The following is a 21,583-nucleotide window of genomic DNA, read 5'->3' on the forward strand; positions in this document are numbered from 1 at the left end:
TGGTTGGTAAGGTTATCTAATGTATGTATGACTCATTGTGAGGTGCCTGAGGATTGGCTAAATGCTTGCATAGTGCCATTGTACAAAGGTAAAGGGGATAAGAGTGAGTGCTCAAATTACAGAGGTATAAGTTTGTTGAGTATTCCTGGTAAATTATATGGGAGGTTATTGATTGAGAGGGTGAAGGCATGTACAGAGCATCAGACTGGGGAAGAGCAGTGTGGTTTTAGAAGTGGTAGAGGATGTGTGGATCAGGTGTTTACTTTGAAGAATGTATGTGAGAAATACTTAGAAAAGCAAATGGATTTGTATGTATCATTTATGGATCTGGAGAAGGCATATGATAGAGTTGATAGAGATGCTTTGTGGAAGGTATTAAGAATATATGGTGTGGGAGGCAAGTTGTTAGAAGCAGTGAAAAGTTTTTATCGAGGATTTAAGGCATGTGTACGTGTAGGAAGAGAGGAAAGTGATTGGTTCTCAGTGAATGTAGGTTTGTGGTAGGGGTGTGTGATGTCTCAATGGTTGTTTAATTTGTTTATGGATGGGGTTTTTAAGGAGGTGAATGCAGGGGTTTTGGAAATAGGGGCAAGTATGCAGTCTGTTGTGGATGAGAGAGCTTGGGAAGTGAGTCAGTTGTTGTTCGCTGATGCTACAGCGCTGGTGGCTGATTCATGTGAGAAACTGCAGAAGCTGGTGACTGAGTTTGGTGAAGTATGTGAAAGAAGAAAGTTAAGAGTAAATGTGAATAAGAGCAAGGATATTAGGTACAGTAGGGTTGAGGGTCAAGTCAATTGGGAGGTAAGTTTGAATAGAGAAAAACTGGAGGAAGTAAAGTGTTTTAGATATCTGGGAGTGGATCTGGCAGCGGATGGAACCATGGAAGTGGAAGTGAATCATAGGGTGGGGGAGGGGTGAAAATTCTGGGAGCCTTGAAGAATGTGTGGAAGTCGAGAACATTATCTCGGAAAGCAAAAATGGGTATGTTTGAAGGAATAGTGGTTCCAACAATGTTGTATGGTTGCGAGGCTTGGGTTATGGATAGGGTTGTGCGTAGGAGGTTGGATGTGCCGGAAATGAGATGTTTGAGGACAATATGTGGTGTGAGGTGGTTTGATCAAGCAAGTAATGTAAAGGTAAGAGAGATGTGTGGAAATAAAATGAGTGTGGCTGAGAGAGCAGAAGAGGGTGTTTTGAAATGGTTTGGACACATGGAGAGAATGAGTGAGGAAAGATTGACAAATAGGATATATGTGTCGGAGGTGGAGGGAACGAGGAGAAGTGAGAGACCAAATTGGAGGTGGAAAGATGGAGTGAAAAAGATTTTGAGTGATCGGGGCCTGAACATGCTGGAGGATGAAAGGCGTGCAAGGAATAGAGTGAATTGGAACGATGTGGTATACCGGGGCTGACGTGCTGTCAGTGGATTGAACCAGGGCATGTGAAACGTCTGGGGTAAACCATGGAAAGTTCTGTGGGGCCTGGATGTGGAAAGGGAGCTGCGGTTTCGGTGCATTATTATATGACAGCTAGAGACTGAGTGTGAACGAATGGGGCCCTTGTTGTTTTTTCCTAGCGCTACCTCGCACACATGAGGGGGGAGGGTGTTGTTATTCCATGTGTTTTGAGGTGGCGATGTGAATGATTAAAGGCAGAAAGTATGAATTATGTACATGTATATATATTTATATGTCTGTGTGTGTATATATATGTGTACATTGAGATGTATAGGTATGTATATTTGCGTGTGTGGACGTGTATGTATATACATGTGTATGTGGGCGGGTTGGGCCATTCTTTCGTCTGTTTCCTTGTGCTACCTCGCTAACGCGGGAGACAGCGACAAAGCAAAATAAATAAATAGAAATATTTTTTTCTCTTTTTTTTTTTTTTTTTTTTTTTGCCCCTGTCTCCCGCGTTTGCGAGGTAGCGCAAGGAAACAGATGAAAGAAATGGCCCAACCCACCCCCATAGACATGTATATACATTCGTCCACACACGCAAATATACATACCTACACAGCTTTCCATGGTTTAACCCAGACGCTTCACATGCCCTGATTCAATCCACTGACAGCACATCAACCCCGATATACCACATCGATCCAATTCACTCTATTCCTTACCCGCCTTTCACCCTCCTGCATGTTAAGGCCCCGATCACTCAAAATCTTTTTCACTCCATCTTTCCACCTCCAATTTGGTCTCCCACTTCTCCTCGTTCCCTCCACCTCCGACACATATATCCCCTTGGTCAATCTTTCCTCACTCATTCTCTCCATGTGCCCAAACCATTTCAAAACACCCTCTTCTGCTCTCTCAACCACGCTTTTTTTATTTCCACACATCTCTCTTACTCTTACATTACTTACTCGATCAAACCACCTCACACCACACATTGTCCTCAAACATCTCATTTCCAGCACATCCACCCTCCTGCGCACAACTCTATCCATAGCCCACGCCTCGCAACCATACAACATTGTTTGAATCACAATTCCTTCAAACTTACCCATTTTTGCCTTCCGAGATAATGTTCTCGACTTCCACACATTCTTCAAGGCTCCTAGGATTTTCGCCCCCTCCCCCACCCTATGATTCACTTCCGCTTCCATGGTTCCATCCGCTGCCAAATCCACTCCCAGATATCTAAAACACTTTACTTCCTCCAGTTTTTCTCCATTCAAACTTACCTCCCAATTGACTTGACCCTCAACCCTACTGTACCTAATAACCTTGCTCTTATTTACATTTACTCTTAACTTTCTTCTTTCACACACATTAGCGAGGTAGCGCAGGGAAACACTCGTAAGAATGTCCCAACCCACCCACATACACATGTATATACATGCACATCCACACACACAAATGTACATAACTATACATCTCAACATATACATATATATACACACACAGAGACATAAACATATATACACATGTACATAATTCATACTGTCTGCCATTATTCATTCCCATCGCCACCCCACCACACATGAAATAACAACCCCCTCCCCCCACATGTGCCCAAGGTAGCGTTACGAAAAGATAACAAAACCTAAATTCGTTCACATTCAGTCTCTAGCAGTCATGTATAATGCACTGAAATCATAGCTTCCTTTCCACACCCAGGCCCCACAGAACTTTCCATGGTTTACCCCAGACACTTCACACGGCCTTTTTCAATCCACTGACAGCACGTTGACCCCGGTATACCACATCTTTCCAATTCACTTTATTCCTTGCACGCCTTTCACCATCCTGCATGTTCAGTCCCCGATCACTGAAAATGTTTTTCACTCCATATTCCTACCTTCAATTTGGTATCCCACTTCTCGTTCCCTCCACCTCTGACGCATATATCCTCTTGGTCAATCTTTCCTCACTCATTCTCTCCATATGACCAAACCATTTCAAAACACCCTCTTGTGCTTTCTCAACCACACTCTTTTTATTACCACACATCTCTCTTACCTTGTTACTACTTACTTGATCAAAGCACCTCACACTACAAATTGTTCTCAAACATCCCATTTCCAGCACATCCACCCTCCTCTGCACAACTCTATCTATAGCCCATGCCTCGCAACCATATAACATTGTTGGAACCACTATTCCTTCAAACATATCCCTTTTTGCTTTCCGAGATAATGTTCTCGATTTCCACACATTCTTCAACGGTCCCAGAACTTTTGCCCCCTCCCCCATCCTATGATTCACTTTCGCATCCATGGTTCCATCTGCTGCCAAATCCACTCCCAGATATCTAAAACACTTCACTTCCTCCAGTTTTTCTCCATTCAAATTTGCCTCCCAATTGACTTGTCCCTCACCCCTACTGTACCTAATAACCTTGCTCTTATTCACATTTACTCTCAGCTTCAGCTTTCTTTTATATTTATATTTATTATACTGTCGCTGCCTCCCGCGTTAGCGAGGTAGCGCAAGGAAACAGACAAAAGAATGGCCCAACCCACCAACATACACATGTATATGAATACACATCCACAAACGCACATATACATTATACATCTCAACATATACGTATATATACACACACAGACATATACATATATACACATGTACATAATTCATGTTGTCTGCCCTTTTTCATTCCCATCGCCACCCTGCCACACATGAAATGAAAATCCCCTCCCCATCATGTGCGCGAGGTAGCACTAGGAAATGACAACAAAGGCCACATTCGTTCACACTCAGTCTCTAGCTGTCATGTATAATACACCGAAACCACAGCTCCCTTTCAATCCATTGACAGCACGTCGACCCCGGTATACCACATTGTTCCAATTCACTTTATTCCTTGCACGCCTTTCACCCTCCTGCATGTTCAGGCCCTGATCACTGAAAATCTTTTTCACTCCATCTTTCCACCTCCAATTTGGTCTCCCACTTCTCATTCCCTCCACCTCTGACACATATATCCTTTTTGTCAATCTTTCCTCACTCATTCACTCCATATGACCAAACCATTTCAAAACACCCTCTACTGCTCTCTCTACCACACTCTTTTTATTACCACACATCTCTCTTACCCTTTCATTACTTAGTCGATCAAACCACCTCACACCGCATATTGTCCCCAAACATCTCATTTCCAGCACATCCACCCTACTCCCCACAACTCTATCTATAGCCCACGCCTCACGACCATATAACATTGTTGGAAGAACTATTCCTTCAAACATACCCATTTTTGCTTTCCAAGATATCTTTCTCGACTTCCACACATTTTTCAACGCCCGCAGAACTGTCACCCCCTCCCCCACCGTATGATTCACTTCCGCTTCCATGATTCCATCTGGTGCCAAATCTACTCCCAGATTTCTAAAACACTTCACTCTCTCCAGTTTTTTTCCATTCAAACTTACCTCCAAGTTAACTTGTACCTCAACCCTACTGAATCTAATAACCTTGCTCTTATTCACATTTACTCTCAGCTTTCTTCTTTCATACACTTTGACAAACTCAGTCACCAACTTCTGCAGTTTCTCACCTGAATCATCCACCAGCACTGTATCATCAGCGAACAACAACTGACTCACTTCCCAAGCTCTCTCATCCACAACAGACTGCATACTTGCCCCTCTTTCCAGAACTCTTGCATTCACCTCCCTAACAACCCCATCCATAAACAAATTAAACAACCATGGAGACATCACACACCCCTGCCGCAAACCAACATTCACTGAGAACCAATCACTTTCCTCTCTTCCTACACGTACACATGCCTTACATCCTCGATAAAAACTTTTCACTGCTTCTAACAACTTACTTCCCACACCATATATTCTTAATACCTTCCATAGAGCATCTCTATCAACTCTATCAAATTTCTTCTCCAGATCCATAAATGCTACGTACAAATCCATTTGCTTTTCTAAGTATTTCTCACATACATTTTTCGAAGCAAACACCTGATCTACACATCCTCTACCACTTCTGAAACCACTCTGTTCTTCCCCAATCTGATGCTCTCTACGTGCCTTCACCCTCTCAATGAATACCCTCCCATTTAATTTCCCAGGAATACTCAAAAAATTTATACCTCTGTAATTTGAGCACTCACTCTTATCCCCTTTGTCTTTGTACAATGGCACTATGGAAGCATTGCCAGTCCTCAGGCACCTCACCATGAGTCATACATACATTACATAACCTTAACAATACAGTCATCCCCTTTTTTGATAAGTTCCACTGCAGTATCATCCAAACCCACTGCCATGCTGGCTTTCATCTTCCACATAGCTTTTACTACCTCTTCTGTGTTTACCAAATCATTCTCCCTAACCCTCTTACTTTGCACACCACCTTGACCAAAACACCATATATATGCCACTGTATCATTAAACACATTCAACAAACCTTCACACATCACCACTACTTGTTATCACCTCCCCATTAGCCCCCTTCACTTAAGTTCCCATTTGTTCCCTTGTCTTACACACTTTATTTACCTCCTTCCAAAACATCTCTTTATTCTCCCTATAATTTAATGATACTCTCTCACCCCAACTCTTATTTGCCCTCTTTTTTGCCTCTTGCAACTTTCTCTTGATCTCCTTTATCTTTCTTTTATATATCTCCCAGTCATTTGCATTATTTTCCTGCAAAAATCCTCCAAATGCCTCTCTCTTCTCTTTCACTAATAATCTTACTTCTTCATCCATCTTACTTCATCATCCCACCACTCACTACCCTTTCTAATCTGCCATTTTCCATTCTGTACTCAGTCTCTCCTGGTACTTCCTCACACAAGTCTCCTTCCAAGCTCACTTACTCTCATCACTCTCTTCACCCCAACATTCTCTCTTCTTTTCTGAAAAACCTCTACAAATCTTCACCTTCGCCTCCACAAGATAATGATCAGACATCCCTCCAGTTGCACCTCTCAGCACATTAAAATCCAAAAGTCTATCTTTCACGCGCCTATCAATTAACATATAATCCAGTAACGCTCTCTGGCCATCTCTCCTACTTACATATGTATACTTATGTATATCTCTCCTTTAAATCAGGTATTCCCAATCACCAGTCCTTTTTCAGCACATAAATCTACAAGCTCTTCACCATTTCCATTTACAACACTGAACACCCCATTTACACCAGTTATTCCCTCAACTGCCACATTACTCACTTTTGCATTCAAATCACCCATCACTATAACCCGGTCTTGTCCATCAAAACTACTAACACACTCACTCAGCTGCTCCCAAAACACTTGCCTCTCATGATCTTTCTTCTCATGCCCAGGTGCATATGCATCAATAATCTCCCACCTCTCTCCATCCACTTTCAGTTTTACCCATATCAATCTAGAGTTTACTTTCTTACACTTTATCACATACTCCCACCACTACTGTTTCAGGAGTAGTGCTACTCCTTCCCTTGCTCTTGTCCTCTCACTAACCCCTGACTACTCCCAAGACATTCTCAAACCACTCTTTTCCTTTACCCTTGAGCTTCGTTTCACTCAGAGCCAAAACATCCAGGTTCCTTTCCTTAAACATACTACCTATCGCTGTGGTTTCGGTGCATTATACATAACAGCTAGAGACTGAGTGTGAAGTAATGTGGCCTTTGTTGTCTTTTCCTAGCACTACCTTGTGCGCTTGCAGTGGGAGGGGGTTTGTCATTTCATGTGTGGCGGGGTAGTGACCGGAATGAAGAAAGGCAGCAAGTATGAATTATGTATATGTGTATGTATATATATATATATGTCTGTGTATGTATGTATTTGTATACGTTGAAATGTATAGGTATGTATATGTGCATGTGTGGACATGTGTGTGGGTGGGTTAGCCTATTCTTTTGTCTGTTTCCTTTCGCTACCTCGTTAACACAGGTAGACAACGACAAAGTATATTAATGATATAATCATAAGACTTTGTCGCTGTCTCCTGCGTTAGCGGGGTAGCGCAAGGAAACAGATGAAAGAATGATTCGCCCGAACCACTCTCTCACCCCAACTCTCATTTGCTCTCTTTTTCACCTCTTGCACCTTTCTCTTGACTTCCTGCCTCTTTTTTTTTTTTTTTATATACATCTCCCAGTCATTTACACTATATCCCTGCAAAAATCATCCAAATTCCTCTCTCTTCTCTTTCACTAACAGTCTTACTTCTTCTTCCCACCACTCCACATGTATATACATAAACGCCCACACACGCATATATACATACCTATACATTTCAATTTTTTTTTTTTATTATTTTGTTTTGTCGCTGTCTCCCACGTTAGCGAGGTAGCCAAGGAAACAGACAAAAGAATGGCCCAACCCACCCATATACACATCTATATACATAAACATCCACACACAGCACATATACATACCTATACATCTCATTGTATACATATATATATACACACTCAGACATATACATATATACCCATGTGCATACATAATTCATACTGTCTGCCTTTATTCATTCCCGTCGCCAAGCCGCCACACATGGAATAACAACATCCTCCCCCCTCATGTGTGTGAGGTAGCGCTAGGAAAAGACAACAAAGGCCCCATTCGTTCACACTCGGTCTCTAGCTGTAATGTAATAATGCACCGAAGCCACAGCTCCCTTTCCACATCCAGGCCCCACACAACTTTCCATGGTTTACCCCAGACGCTTCACATGCCCTAGTTCAATCCATTGACAGCACGTCGACCCCAGTATACCACATCGTTCCAATTCACTCTATTCCTTGCACGCCTTTCACCATCCTGCATGTTCAGGCCCCGATCACTCAAAATCTTTTTACTCCATCTTTCCACCTCCAATTTAGTCTCCCACTTCTCCTCGTTCCCTCCACCTCTGACACATATATCCTCTTGGTCAATCTTTCCTCACTCATTCTCTCCATGTGCCCAAACCATTTCAAAACACCCTCTTCTGCTCTCTCAACCACACTCTTTTTATTACCACACATCTCTCTTACCCTATTATTACTTACTTGATCAAACCACCTCACACCACATATTGTCCTCAAACATCTCATTTCCAGCACATCCACCCTCCTGCGCACAACTCTGTCCATAGCCTACGCCTCGCAACCATACAACATTGTTGGAACCACTATTCCTTCAAACATACCCATTTTTGCTTTCCGAGATAATGTTCTCGACTTTCACACATTCTTCAAGGCTCCCAGAATTTTCGCCCCCTCCCCCACCCTATGATTCACTTCCGCTTCCATGGTTCCATCCGCTGCCAAATCCACTCCCAGATATCTAAAACACTTCACTTCCTCCAGTTTCTCTCCATTCAAACTTACCTCCCAATTTACTTGACCCTCAACCCTACTGTACCTACTAACATTACTCTTATCCACATTTACTCTCAACTTTCTTCTTTCACACTCTTTACCAAACTCAGTCACTAGCTTCTGCAGTTTCTCACATGAATCAGCCATCAGCGTAGTATCATCAGCGAACAACTGACTCACTTCCCAAGCTCTCTCATCTACAACAGACTGCATACTTGCCCCTCTTTCCAAAACTCTTCCATTCATCACACACCCCAGCCGCAAACCTACATTCACTGAGAACCAATCACTTTCCTCTCTTCCTACACGTACACATGCCTTACATCCTCAATAAAAACTTTTCACTGCTTCTAACTACTTGCCTCCGACACCATATGTTCTTAATACCTTCCACAGAGCATCTCTATCAGCTCTATCATATGCCTTCTCCAGATCCATAAATTCTACATACAAGTCCATTTGCTTTTCTAAGTATTTCTCACATACATTCTTCAAAGCAAACACCTGATCCACACATTCCCTACCACTTCTGAAACCACACTGCTCTTCCCCAATCTGATGCTCTGTACATGCCTTCACCCTCTCAATCAATTCCCTCCCATATAATTTGCCAGGAATACTCAAGCAACTTATACCTCTGTAATTTGAGCACTCACTCTTATCCCCTTTGCCTTTGTACAATGGCACTATGCAAGCATTCTGCCAATCCTCACGCACCTCACCATGAATCATACATACATTGAATAACCTTACCAACCAGTCAACAATACAGTCATCCCCTTTTTTAATAAATTCCACTGCAATACTCCAAACCCGCTGCCTTGCCGGCTTTCATGTTCTGCAAAGCTTTTACTACCTCTTCTCTATTTACCAAATCATTTTCCCTAACCCTCTCACTTTGCACACCACCTCGACCAAAACACCCTATATCTGCCACTCTATCATCAAACACATTTAACAAACCCTCAAAATGCTCACTTCATCTCCTTCTCACATCACCACTACTTGTTATCACCTCCCCATTTGCGCCCTTCACTGAAGTTCCCATTTGTTCCCTTGTCTTACGCTTTTTATTTACCTCCTTCCAAAACATCTTTTTATTCTCCTTAAAATTTAATGATACTTTCTCACCCCAACTCTCATTTGCCCTCTTTTTCACCTCTTGCACCTTTCTCTTGACCTCCTGCCTCTTTCTTTTATACATGTCCCACTCATTTGCATTATTTCCCTGCAAAAATTGTCCAAATGCCTCTCTCTTCTCTTTCACTAATGATCTTACTACTTCATCCCACCACTCACTACCCTTTCTAATCTGCCCACCTCCCATGCTTCTCATGCCACAAGCATCTTTTGGTGAAGAGCTTGTAGATTTATGTGCTGAAAAAGGACTGGTGATTGGGAATACCTGGTTTAAAAAGAGAGATATACATAAGTATACATATGTAAGTAGGAGAGATGGCCAGAGAGTGTTATTGGATTATGTTTTAATTGATAGGTGTGCGAAAGAGAGACTTTTGGATGTTAATGTGCTGAGAGGTGCAACTGGAGGAATGTCTGATCATTATCTTGTGGAGGCGAAGGTGAAGATTTGTGGAGGTTTTCAGAAAAGAAGAGAGAATGTTGGGGTGAAGAGAGTGGTGAGACTAAGTGAGCTTGGGAAGGAGACTTGTGTGAGGAGGTACCAGGAGAGACTGAATACGGAATGGAAAAAGGTGAGAACAAAGGACGTAACTTGGAGTGGGGGAGGAATGGGATGTCTTTAGGGAAGCAGTGATGGCTTACATTTCAATGTATACATACATACACATACACAGATATATACATATATACATGTACATATTCATATATGCTGCCTTCATCCATTCCCACTGCCACCCCGCCACACATGAAAAAGTTGACTAAGGGGTTAGATATTTCAGTACACCATTTCACTATCATTTAGGCCTGTCCCCTCTTGCTGGCTGGATGAAAAGGGCTGTGCATGGAGAAGGCATACTGGGACTTTACATTTAAGGGCATTGGATATTTCCTTTCTTTGCCAAGAATTATTTTCTTCTAAAATTGTTTTCTTAACATCAAGAACTCACCACTAAGTCACAACTGCCTTCTCTCAAAATAGGATTCTGAACTTTTGTGAGATATTCCATCTGGATTGTCTTCAAATTGATATTCTTGGCCACAGGCAGCTTCCCCAATGGCCAGAGATTTGTCTTGATACGGAACACCAAATTCCAAATTTACAGCTTCATAGTCACCTTCCTCACTTTCTGATTAATTAAGATCTACCGAGTTATTACTGCCTTCAGAAGGATTGCCAACATGTTCTATGGTTGGCATAATCACCAGTGGTTGCCAACAATAAAGATATAAGATATAAAGATATCTGTTGTGGAAGTAACCGTTGTTGTCATGTCATATTTGTGAAGCCACATGCAGATTTCAGTGTCGCACTACCCACCCTGTGAGTTCATGCCACTTTCAAAGGAAAATGAATGAAATATGAATTTACCAAATAATGTGGAAAGAGAGAATGTAATCTCGGAGAGCAAAAATGGCTATGTTTGAAGGAATAGTAGTTCCAACGATATTATATGGTTGTGAGGCATGGGCTACAGATAAGGTTGTATGGAGGAGGGTGGATGTGTTAAAAATGAAATATTTGAAGACAGTATGTGGTGTGAGGTGGTTTGAATGATAGGGTTAGAGAGATGTGTGGCAATAAAAAGAGTGTGGTTGGGAGGGCATAAGAGGGTGTGTTGAAATGTTTTGGACATATGGAGAGAATGAGTGAGGAAAGGTTGACAAAGAGGATAATGTGTCATACGTGGAGGGAACAAGGAGAAGCAGGAGGCCAAACTGGTAGTGGAAGGATGAAGTGAAAAAGATTTTGAGCGATCAGGGCTTGCACATGCAGAAACGTGAAAGGCTTGCACAGAATGGAGTGAATTGGAATATGGTATACTGGGGTCGACATGCCATCAATGGGCTGAACCAGGGCATTTGAAGCATCTGGGGTGAACCATGGAAAGGTCTGTGGAGCCTGAATGTGAATAGGTAACTGTGGTTTTGGTGCATTATACATGGGAGTTAGAGAATGGATGTAAGTGGATGCGGACTATCTTTGCATGTTTCCTGATGCTACCTCCCTGATGCTGTTTCCTGTGGGGCAGGGTGGTGCCAGGGATGGATAAAGGCAAACAAGTATGAATATGTACATGTGTATATATGTATATGTATGTGTCTCTCACTATATATGTATGCATATGTTCTTTTCTTTCTTTCTTTTAAACTATTCGCCATTTCCCGCATTAGCAAGGTAGCGTTAGGAACAGAGGACTGGGCCTTTTTTGGAATATCCTCACCTGGCCCCCTCTGTTCCTTCTTTTGGAAAATTAAAAAAAAAAAAAAAGAAAAAAAGAGAGGGGAGGATTTCCAGCCCCCCGCTCCCTCCCCTTTTAGTCGCCTTCTACGACACGCAGGGAATACGTGGGAAGTACTCTTAATCCCCTATCCCCAGGGATAATATATATTATATATATATATATATATATATATATATATATATATATATATATATATATATATATATATATATATATACACATGTATATACATACGTCCACACACGCAAATATACATACCTACACAGCTTTCCATGGTTTACCCCAGACGCTTCACATGCCTTGATTCAATCCACTGACAGCACGTCAACCCCGGTATACCACATCGCTCCAATTCACTCTATTCCTTGCCTTCCTTTCACCCTCCTGCATGTTCAGGCCCCGATCCCACAAAATCTTTTTCACTCCATCTTTCCACCTCCAATTTGGTCTCCCTCTTCTCCTCGTTCCCTCCACCTCCGACACATATATCCTCTTGGTCAATCTTTCCTCACTCATTCTCTCCATGTGCCCAAACCACTTCAAAACACCCTCTTCTGCTCTCTCAACCACACTCTTTTTATTTCCACACATCTCTCTTACCCTTACGTTACTCACTCGATCAAACCACCTCACACCACACATTGTCCTCAAACATCTCATTTCCAGCACATCCATCCTCCTGCGCACAACTCTATCCATAGCCCACGCCTCGCAACCATACAGCATTGTTGGAACCACTATTCCTTCAAACATACCCATTTTTGCTTTCCGAGATAATGTTCTCAACTTCCACACATTCTTCAAGGCCCCCAGAATTTTCGCCCCCTCCCCCACCCTATGATCCACTTCCGCTTCCATGGTTCCATCCGCTGCCAGATCCACTCCCAGATATCTAAAACACTTCACTTCCTCCAGTTTTTCTCCATTCAAACTCGCCTCCCAATTGACTTGACCCTCAACCCTACTGTACCTAATAACCTTGCTCTTATTCACATTTACTCTTAACTTTCTTCTTTCACACACTTTACCAAACTCAGTCACCAGCTTCTGCAGTTTCTCACATGAATCAGCCACCAGCGCTGTATCATCAGCGAACAACAACTGACTCACTTCCCAAGCTCTCTCATCCCCAACAGACTTCATACTTGCCCCTCTTTCCAAAACTCTTGCATTTACCTCCCTAACAACCCCATCCATAAACAAATTAAACAACCATGGAGACATCACACACCCCTGCCGCAAACCTACATTCACTGAGAGCCAATCACTTTCCTCTCTTCCTACACTTACACATGCCTTACATCCTCGATAAAAACTTTTCACTGCTTCTAACAACTTTCCTCCCACACAATATATTCTTAATACCTTCCACAGAGCATCTCTATCAACTCTATCATATGCCTTCTCCAGATCCATAAATGCTACATACAAATCCATTTGCTTTTCAAAGTATTTCTCACATACATTCTTCAAAGTAAACACCTGATCCACACATCCTCTACCACTTCTGAAACCACACTGCTCTTCCCCAATCTGATGCTCTGTACATGCCTTCACCCTCTCAATCAATACCCTCCCATATAATTTACCAGGAATACTCAACAAACTTATACCTCTGTAATTTGAGCACTCACTCTTATCCCCTTTGCCTTTGTACAATGGCACTATGCACGCATTCCGCCAATCCTCAAGCACCTCACCATGAGTCATACATACATTAAATAACCTTACCAACCAGTCAACAATACAGTCACCCCCTTTTTTTAATAAATTCCACTGCAATACCATCCAAATCTGCTGCATTGCCGGCTTTCATCTTCCGCAAAGCTTTCACGACCTCTTCTCTGTTCACCAAATCATTTTCCCTAACCCTCTCAATTTGCACACCACCTCGACCAAAACACCCTATATCTGCCTCTCTATCATCAAACACATTCAACAAACCTTCAAAATACTCACTCCATCTCCTTCTCACATCACCACTACTTGTTATCACCTCCCCATTTGCGCCCTTCACTGAAGTTCTCATTTGCTCCCTTGTCTTACGCACTTTATTTACCTCCTTCCAGAACATCTTTTTATTCTCCCTAAAATTTAATGATACTCTCTCACCCCAACTCTCATTTGCCCTTTTTTTCACCTCTTGCACCTTTCTCTTGACCTCCTGTCTCTTTCTTTTATACATCTCCCACTCAATTGCATTTTTTCCCTGCAAAAATCGTCCAAATGCCTCTCTCTTCTCTTTCACTAATACTCTTACTTCTTCATCCCACCACTCACTACCCTTTCTAATCAACCCACCTCCCACTCTTCTCATGCCACAAGCATCTTTTGCGCAATCCATCACTGATTCCCTAAATACATCCCATTCCTCCCCCACTCCCCTTACTTCCATTGTTCTCACCTTTTTCCATTCTGTACTCAGTCTCTCCTGGTACTTCCTCACACAGGTCTCCTTCCCAAGCTCACTTACCCTCACCACCCTCTTCACCCCAACATTCACTCTTCTTTTCTGAAAACCCATACAAATCTTCACCTTAGCCTCCACAAGATAATGATCAGACATCCCTCCAGTTGCACCTCTCAGCACATTAACATCCAAAAGTCTCTCTTTCGCACGCCTGTTAATTAACACGTAATCCAATAACGCTCTCTGGCCATCTCTCCTACTTACATAAGTATACTTATGTATATCTCGCTTTTTAAACCAGGTATTCCCAATCATCAGTCCTTTTTCAGCACATAAATCCACAAGCTCTTCACCATTTCCATTTACAACACTGAACACCCCATGTATACCAATTATTCCCTCAACTGCCACATTACTCACCTTTGCATTCAAATCACCCATCACTATAACCCGGTCTCGTGCATCAAAACCACTAACACACTCATTCAGCTGCTCCCAAAACACTTGCCTCTCATGATCTTTCTTCTCATGCCCAGGTGCATATGCACCAATAATCACCCACCTCTCTCCATCAACTTTCAGTTTTACCCATATTAATCGAGAATTTACTTTCTTACATTCTATCACATACTCCCACAACTCCTGTTTCAGGAGTATTGCTACTCCTTCCCTTGCTCTTGTCCTCTCACTAACCCCTGACTTTACTCCCCAGACATTCCCAAACCACTCTTCCCCTTTACCCTTGAGCTTCGTTTCACTCAGAGCCAAAACATCCAGGTTCCTTTCCTCAAACATACTACCTATCTCTCCTTTTTTCACATCTTGGTTACATCCACACACATTTAGGCACCCCACTCTGAGCCTTCGAGGAGGATGAGCACTCCCCGCGTGACTCCTTCTTCATACTTCAAATTTCATACTAAAAAATTTTATCGCTAGTTCCTTTTAGCAATCAATTATGAAATCTAACTGGAACTTCTGGAACTCCCAGCCAAGTGCAGCTGCAGCTTTACAAATGTCATATCTTGATATTTGTAGGGCCGTTGTATGTATAACTTAAGGCACTACAGGTAGGAGGATCATTTTCCAGTGATTTGGTTATGCTTCTCCATGACTCAAGGTCTCAGATATATATATATATATATATATATATATATATATATATATATATATATATATATATATATATATATATATACAGATATACAGATATACAGATATAGGGTGTTTTGGTCGAGGTGGTGTGCAAAGTGAGAGGGTTAGGGAAAATGATTTGGTAAACAGAGAAGAGGTAGTAAAAGCTTTGCGGAAGATGAAAGCCGGCAAGGCAGCAGGTTTGGATGGTATTGCAGTGGAATTTATTAAAAAAGGGGGTGACTGTATTGTTGACTGGTTGGTAAGGTTATTTAATGTATGTATGACTCATGGTGAGGTGCCTGAGGATTGGCGGAATGCGTGCATAGTGCCATTGTACAAAGGCAAAGGGGATAAGAGTGAGTGCTCAAATTACAGAGGTATAAGTTTGTTGAGTATTCCTGGTAAATTATATGGGAGGGTATTGATTGAGAGGGTGAAGGCATGTACAGAGCATCAGATTGGGGAAGAGCAGTGCGGTTTCAGAAGTGGTAGAGGATGTGTGGATCAGGTGTTTGCTTTGAAGAATGTATGTGAGAAATACTTAGAAAAGCAAATGGATTTGTATGTAGCATTTATGGATCTGGAGAAGGCATATGATAGAGTTGATAGAGATGCTCTGTGGAAGGTATTAAGAATATATGGTGTGGGAGGCAAGTTGTTAGAAGCAGTGAAAAGTTTTTATCGAGGATGTAAGGCATGTGTACGTGTAGGAAGAGAGGAAAGTGATTGGTTCTCAGTGAATGTAGGTTTGCGGCAGGGGTGTGTGATGTCTCCATGGTTGTTTAATTTGTTTATGGATGGGGTTGTTAGGGAGGTAAATGCAAGAGTCCTGGAAAGAGGGGCAAGTATGAAGTCTGTTGGGGATGAGAGAGCTTGGGAAGTGAGTCAGTTGTTGTTCGCTGATGATACAGCGCTGGTGGCTGATTCATGTGAGAAACTGCAGAAGCTGGTGACTGAGTTTGGTAAAGTGTGTGGAAGAAGAAAGTTAAGAGTAAATGTGAATAAGAGCAAGGTTATTAGGTACAGTAGGGTTGAGGGTCAAGTCAATTGGGAGGTGAGTTTGAATGGAGAAAAACTGGAGGAAGTGAAGTGTTTTAGATATCTGGGAGTGGATCTGTCAGCGGATGGAACCATGGAAGCGGAAGTGGATCATAGGGTGGGGGAGGGGGCGAAAATTTTGGGAGCCTTGAAAAATGTGTGGAAGTCGAGAACATTATCTCGGAAAGCAAAAATGGGTATGTTTGAAGGAATAGTGGTTCCAACAATGTTGTATGGTTGCGAGGCGTGGGCTATGGATAGAGTTGTGCGCAGGAGGATGGATGTGCTGGAAATGAGATGTTTGAGGACAATGTGTGGTGTGAGGTGGTTTGATCGAGTAAGTAACGTAAGGGTAAGAGAGATGTGTGGAAATAAAAAGAGCGTGGTTGAGAGAGCAGAAGAGGGTGTTTTGAAATGGTTTGGGCACATGGAGAGAATGAGTGAGGAAAGATTGACCAAGAGGATATATGTGTCGGAGGTGGAGGGAACGAGGAGAAGAGGGAGACCAAATTGGAGGTGGAGAGATGGAGTGAAAAAGATTTTGTGTGATCGGGGCCTGAACATGCAGGAGGGTGTAAGGAGGGCAAGGAATAGAGTGAATTGGAGCGATGTGGTATACTGGGGTTGACGTGCTGTCAGTGGAGTGAATCAAGGCATGTGAGGCGTCTGGGGTAAACCATGGAAAGCTGTGTAGGTATGTATATTTGCGTGTGTGGACATGTGTATGTACATGGGTATGGGGGGGGGGGGGGTTGGGCCATTTCTTTCGTCTGTTTCCTTGCGCTACCTCGCAAACGCGGGAGACAGCGACAAAGTATAAAAAAAAAAAAAAAAACATATATATATATATATATATATATATTCCTATGAGTCCACGGGGAAATGAAACACTTTAAGTTCCCAAGTGCACCCCTGTGCAAATATGTATGCATATGTATGTGCAGATATGTGTATATATGTGTACACATGTGAATGGATGGGTTTTTCTTAGTTTGTTTCCTGGCACTACCTTGCTAATGTGGGAAATGGCAATCAGACATAATGAATATATGAATGAAATAATTTACCAAATAAACAAAAAGATTGAATTTTGAAAATCCAAAGAAAATTTTCTTGTAAATTTTGAACTAATAAGGCCTGGAAACCAAGGCATATGATATGACTAAGTTAGACTGTGATGTAGTCCATGGGACTTGGTTGTGGAGGTTGGATGTGTACAAATGAGACCATTGTGACTTTGTTCCTGAAAGTAACAGGAAATGAAATTAAACGTGAAAGAAATTGTTTATGGATGAACTGGATATTAATGGGATTCCCAGCCAAGTGCAGCTGCAGCTTTACAAATGTCATATCTTGATATTTGTAGGGCCATTGTATGTATAACTTAAGGCACTACAGGTAGGAGGATCATTTTCCAGTGATTTGGTTATGCTTCTCCATGACTCAAGGTCTCAGAAGTACAGACCATGTCATATTTTTTTTTTTATTACGTTCTGCTTGTTTTGCTTTCTATGGTTTAGAGTAAATAGCATTACAAGCCCACTTAGAGAAACTGGAGTGTTTCAGTCCAAGTAGGATTCTTCAGTTTATTCTGAAAGAGTGGAACACTGAAGTTCCAGTTAGATTTCATAATTGATTGCTAAAAGGAACTAGCGATAAAATTTTTTGGTATGAAATTTGGGTTGTATCAATGAAATATACCCACAAACAAAGAAAAATGTACAAAATAAAAGAATACAGTGTCGGACAGTCAACTGCCTCCACCACCTGTTTTGCAACCCTCCACCCATTGATGGCTTATGCAGTAGACCACAAACTCCGGTTATTACAAGAAATGTTTTGTTTGTGTCTGTATTTGTGAGATGGGAGTGTGAATATTGGGACTGGATCTGGGTCATAGGATGTGTCCTTACTTTTACTATGTAAAGATTGGTTTACTGTACATAGCCTTTTCTTGAATACATCCTAAGTTCAAAGTGAGGGAACTTTAAGCACTATGATTATAGCTCCTAAACAATGTTTATCTGAAAGATGAAAGTGCTAAACTATAAATATTTGGGTCTGGAATTTGTCAAAATAGAATTGATCTTTTATATGATTTTTGACATTCATATTAAGTATTACAACTCTTGCCTTTACTCTATAGACTCAGGCACAGCAAGTGCCTCCACAACAAGAGCAACAACAGCAGTCACGCCTCCCCATTCGTCAGCAGCCCCAGCGACCCCAGCGCCAGCGCCGACCTGTACAGCAGTATCATCAACAGCAACAGGAGCAAGAGCAACAAGCAGCTCAGCAGAGATTGCAGCGTCAGCAACAGCGTCAGCAACAACAAAAACAGCAGCAGCAACAAAAAGCACAGCAACGTCAGACACAGCAACATCAACAAAAGCAACAGCAAGCACAACAGCGGGGTGTCAAACGGAAAGTAAGTGATGTGCAAGTGGTAGGAGAAGTCAAAGCGCAGAAAACTGGACGTGGAGAGGTGGGAGGTGCAGGAACACTCAAATTTCGAAAGAGGGTAAGATTTTCTTATTTTATTTGAATGCAATAGAATTTATAATTTGTAAGCTTTGTGTGCCATTTTTCCCCCTTCTTACTTTGGCTTTCTTTCCAACCTTGTGAATCTCATTTTGGCTTTCTTTTCAACCCTGTGAATCTCATTTTTTCAGGTTGTTTCAGAAATGTATATAACTCTTAGATTTAAAGGATATTCTCATAACTGCAAAAAGAAGTCACTTTGAAAATATATGTCATCCTCTATGTTCACTCTGAATATGTGTTGATGTTTCAGCACAATGCACTAAAAACTGCAGGAGTAAAGCCTTAGTGTCAAGTGGGTTCCCACTGCTTATGTTTCATCAATATTTTTTCTTTACCTACTCTTGAGAATTAAGTATTATGTAATATTTTACATGAAAAGTCTTTTCATGCTTTAATCAGTGTGGTTCATTGGTAATTTCTTCAAACAGCAAAATTTGGAAAATTTGCGAAATTACTTCCCACACCAGTCAGCTACAGTGTTTTTAGAGGCAGGTGGGCACTGGCTACATTGCCTCCACTTGTGTGGGAAATGCCCTCTTCTGCCATTTCATGGTCAACTTTCACACAATCTGAAGACAGATCATAATCGTTAAGTGGTTTTGGATCACCTGCCTGGCCCTCTTAAATCAAGCAAAAAGTTCCTCAGTTTTCTTTCTAGAAAACTAATAAACTATGCTGTCATTAGGATGGCTGGAAGATGAGGACTGTAGGGAGAAATTACTGTGCTGTCAGGGTCAGTAGATGTCTTGGAAATAAAAAATACATAAATTTACTTGTAGAGGAGTTGTTCAGCTCACTGAAATATCCATCCATAGAAGTTAAGGAGTTGAAATGAGACACGACAATTTTGATATGGCTAGATAGCTTTTAAAACTTTAGACCACTTCCTGTCACTCAGGCTTTTACTGAAAAACAATTGAAACACCATATTTTTATGCATAGATATTTGTAGACCTCATGTGCAGAAATTTTGACAAATTATATATTTATATATAATCCCTGGGGATAGGGGAGAAAGAATACTTCCCACGTATTCCCTGCGTGTCGTAGAAGGCGACTAAAAGGGGAGGGAGCGGGGAGCTGGAAATCCTCCCCTCTTGTTTTTTTTTAACTTTCCAAAAGAAGGAACAGAGAAGGGGGCCAGGTGAGGATATTCCCTCAAAGGCCCAGTCCTCTGTTCTTAATGCTACCTCGCTAACACGGGAAATGGCGAATAGTTTGAAAGAATGAAAGAAATATTTATATATGTACCAATGAGTTAAGTTAATTAGGCTTCATAGATTTGTATGATTCATGTTGTGAAGGGATTGAAAATATATAGAAGGATATGATTACTTCTTTTGACGTATATAAATCAGTATAAGTTGGAACTGGTTGCAAGCTTCTTATTTTTATTATTGTAAAGGAATGAAAAATTTATAATTTTTTTTACGTGAATGGAACATATATTATGTAGATTTTAAGATTTATATTAAAAGGCATGCTTTAAAGTTTGAGGGGTATGCCTTCATGACTTGTTGGAAACTAAAGTACAGAAATACATTATTAGGAAAACCAAACTAACAAGCAATGTTTGTTGCTTCTAAATGTGACTGGCCAGTGTGATCAACTTGCCATGGTGTGAATTGGCTGAAGTCATCCACTCAAGAGGCATAGAGATGCTTTGCTTATCTTGCTGGTGGTTTTCAGGTCAGCCAGCTTAGAGTTACTCTTCACATTGGATTTTCTGTATTTGACAGTGGCCTAAATGAAATATGAATCAGTTTAAGTGAAGGAAAATTGCCCTAGATTCATATTGTTAATCAGACAGGTCCACAAAATTATCTGAAGAGCCAATTCCACATGATATAGTTGCCTCTCTTGACTCCTCTTTATTAATAAGAGACAGATGACCTGTGCTTGAGTTAGTACAGGAAGGCCTTATGGTGGCACAAAGCAATCTTCTTTTGGTAAACAAGAAAGTTAGGTTTTGAATTGCACTTAAACAGAATCGCATTTTCTGCAAAATCAGAGGTATCAAATTTCCTATAGAGGATTAGCTTTTTTTTTCCTAAAAAGTGTTTCCAAAGATCACCTTGTGTCTTCGATGTTGATGGCTTGGCATCATTTTTTTTTTACCTAGTTATTCCATGCCCAATAAAAGGTATGTTATATTTGGAGGTGTTTAACGTGATGGAAAATTATTTTTATATTTTTTTTTATTTTGCTTTGTCGCTGTCTCCCGCATTTGCGAGGTAGCGCAAGGAAACAGACGAAAGAAATGGCCCAACCCACCCCCATACACAATGTATATACAT

The 21,583-nt window shown here is 41.4% G+C and overlaps 1 protein-coding gene across 1 annotated transcript in view; it reads left to right on the plus strand.

Moving 5' to 3' along the window:
• Nucleotides 1–21,583, plus strand: part of LOC139748912 (uncharacterized) — a 112,648-nt gene that overhangs the window by 63,206 nt on the left and 27,859 nt on the right. The window contains exon 3 of the mRNA XM_071662274.1: nucleotides 18,889–19,263. Coding sequence (XP_071518375.1) covers nucleotides 18,889–19,263 — 375 coding nt within the window. The remainder of the gene's footprint in view (nucleotides 1–18,888; nucleotides 19,264–21,583) is intronic.

The sequence above is a fragment of the Panulirus ornatus genome, chromosome 6 (assembly GCF_036320965.1).
Source record: "Panulirus ornatus isolate Po-2019 chromosome 6, ASM3632096v1, whole genome shotgun sequence".
Classification (NCBI taxonomy): domain Eukaryota; kingdom Metazoa; phylum Arthropoda; class Malacostraca; order Decapoda; family Palinuridae; genus Panulirus; species Panulirus ornatus.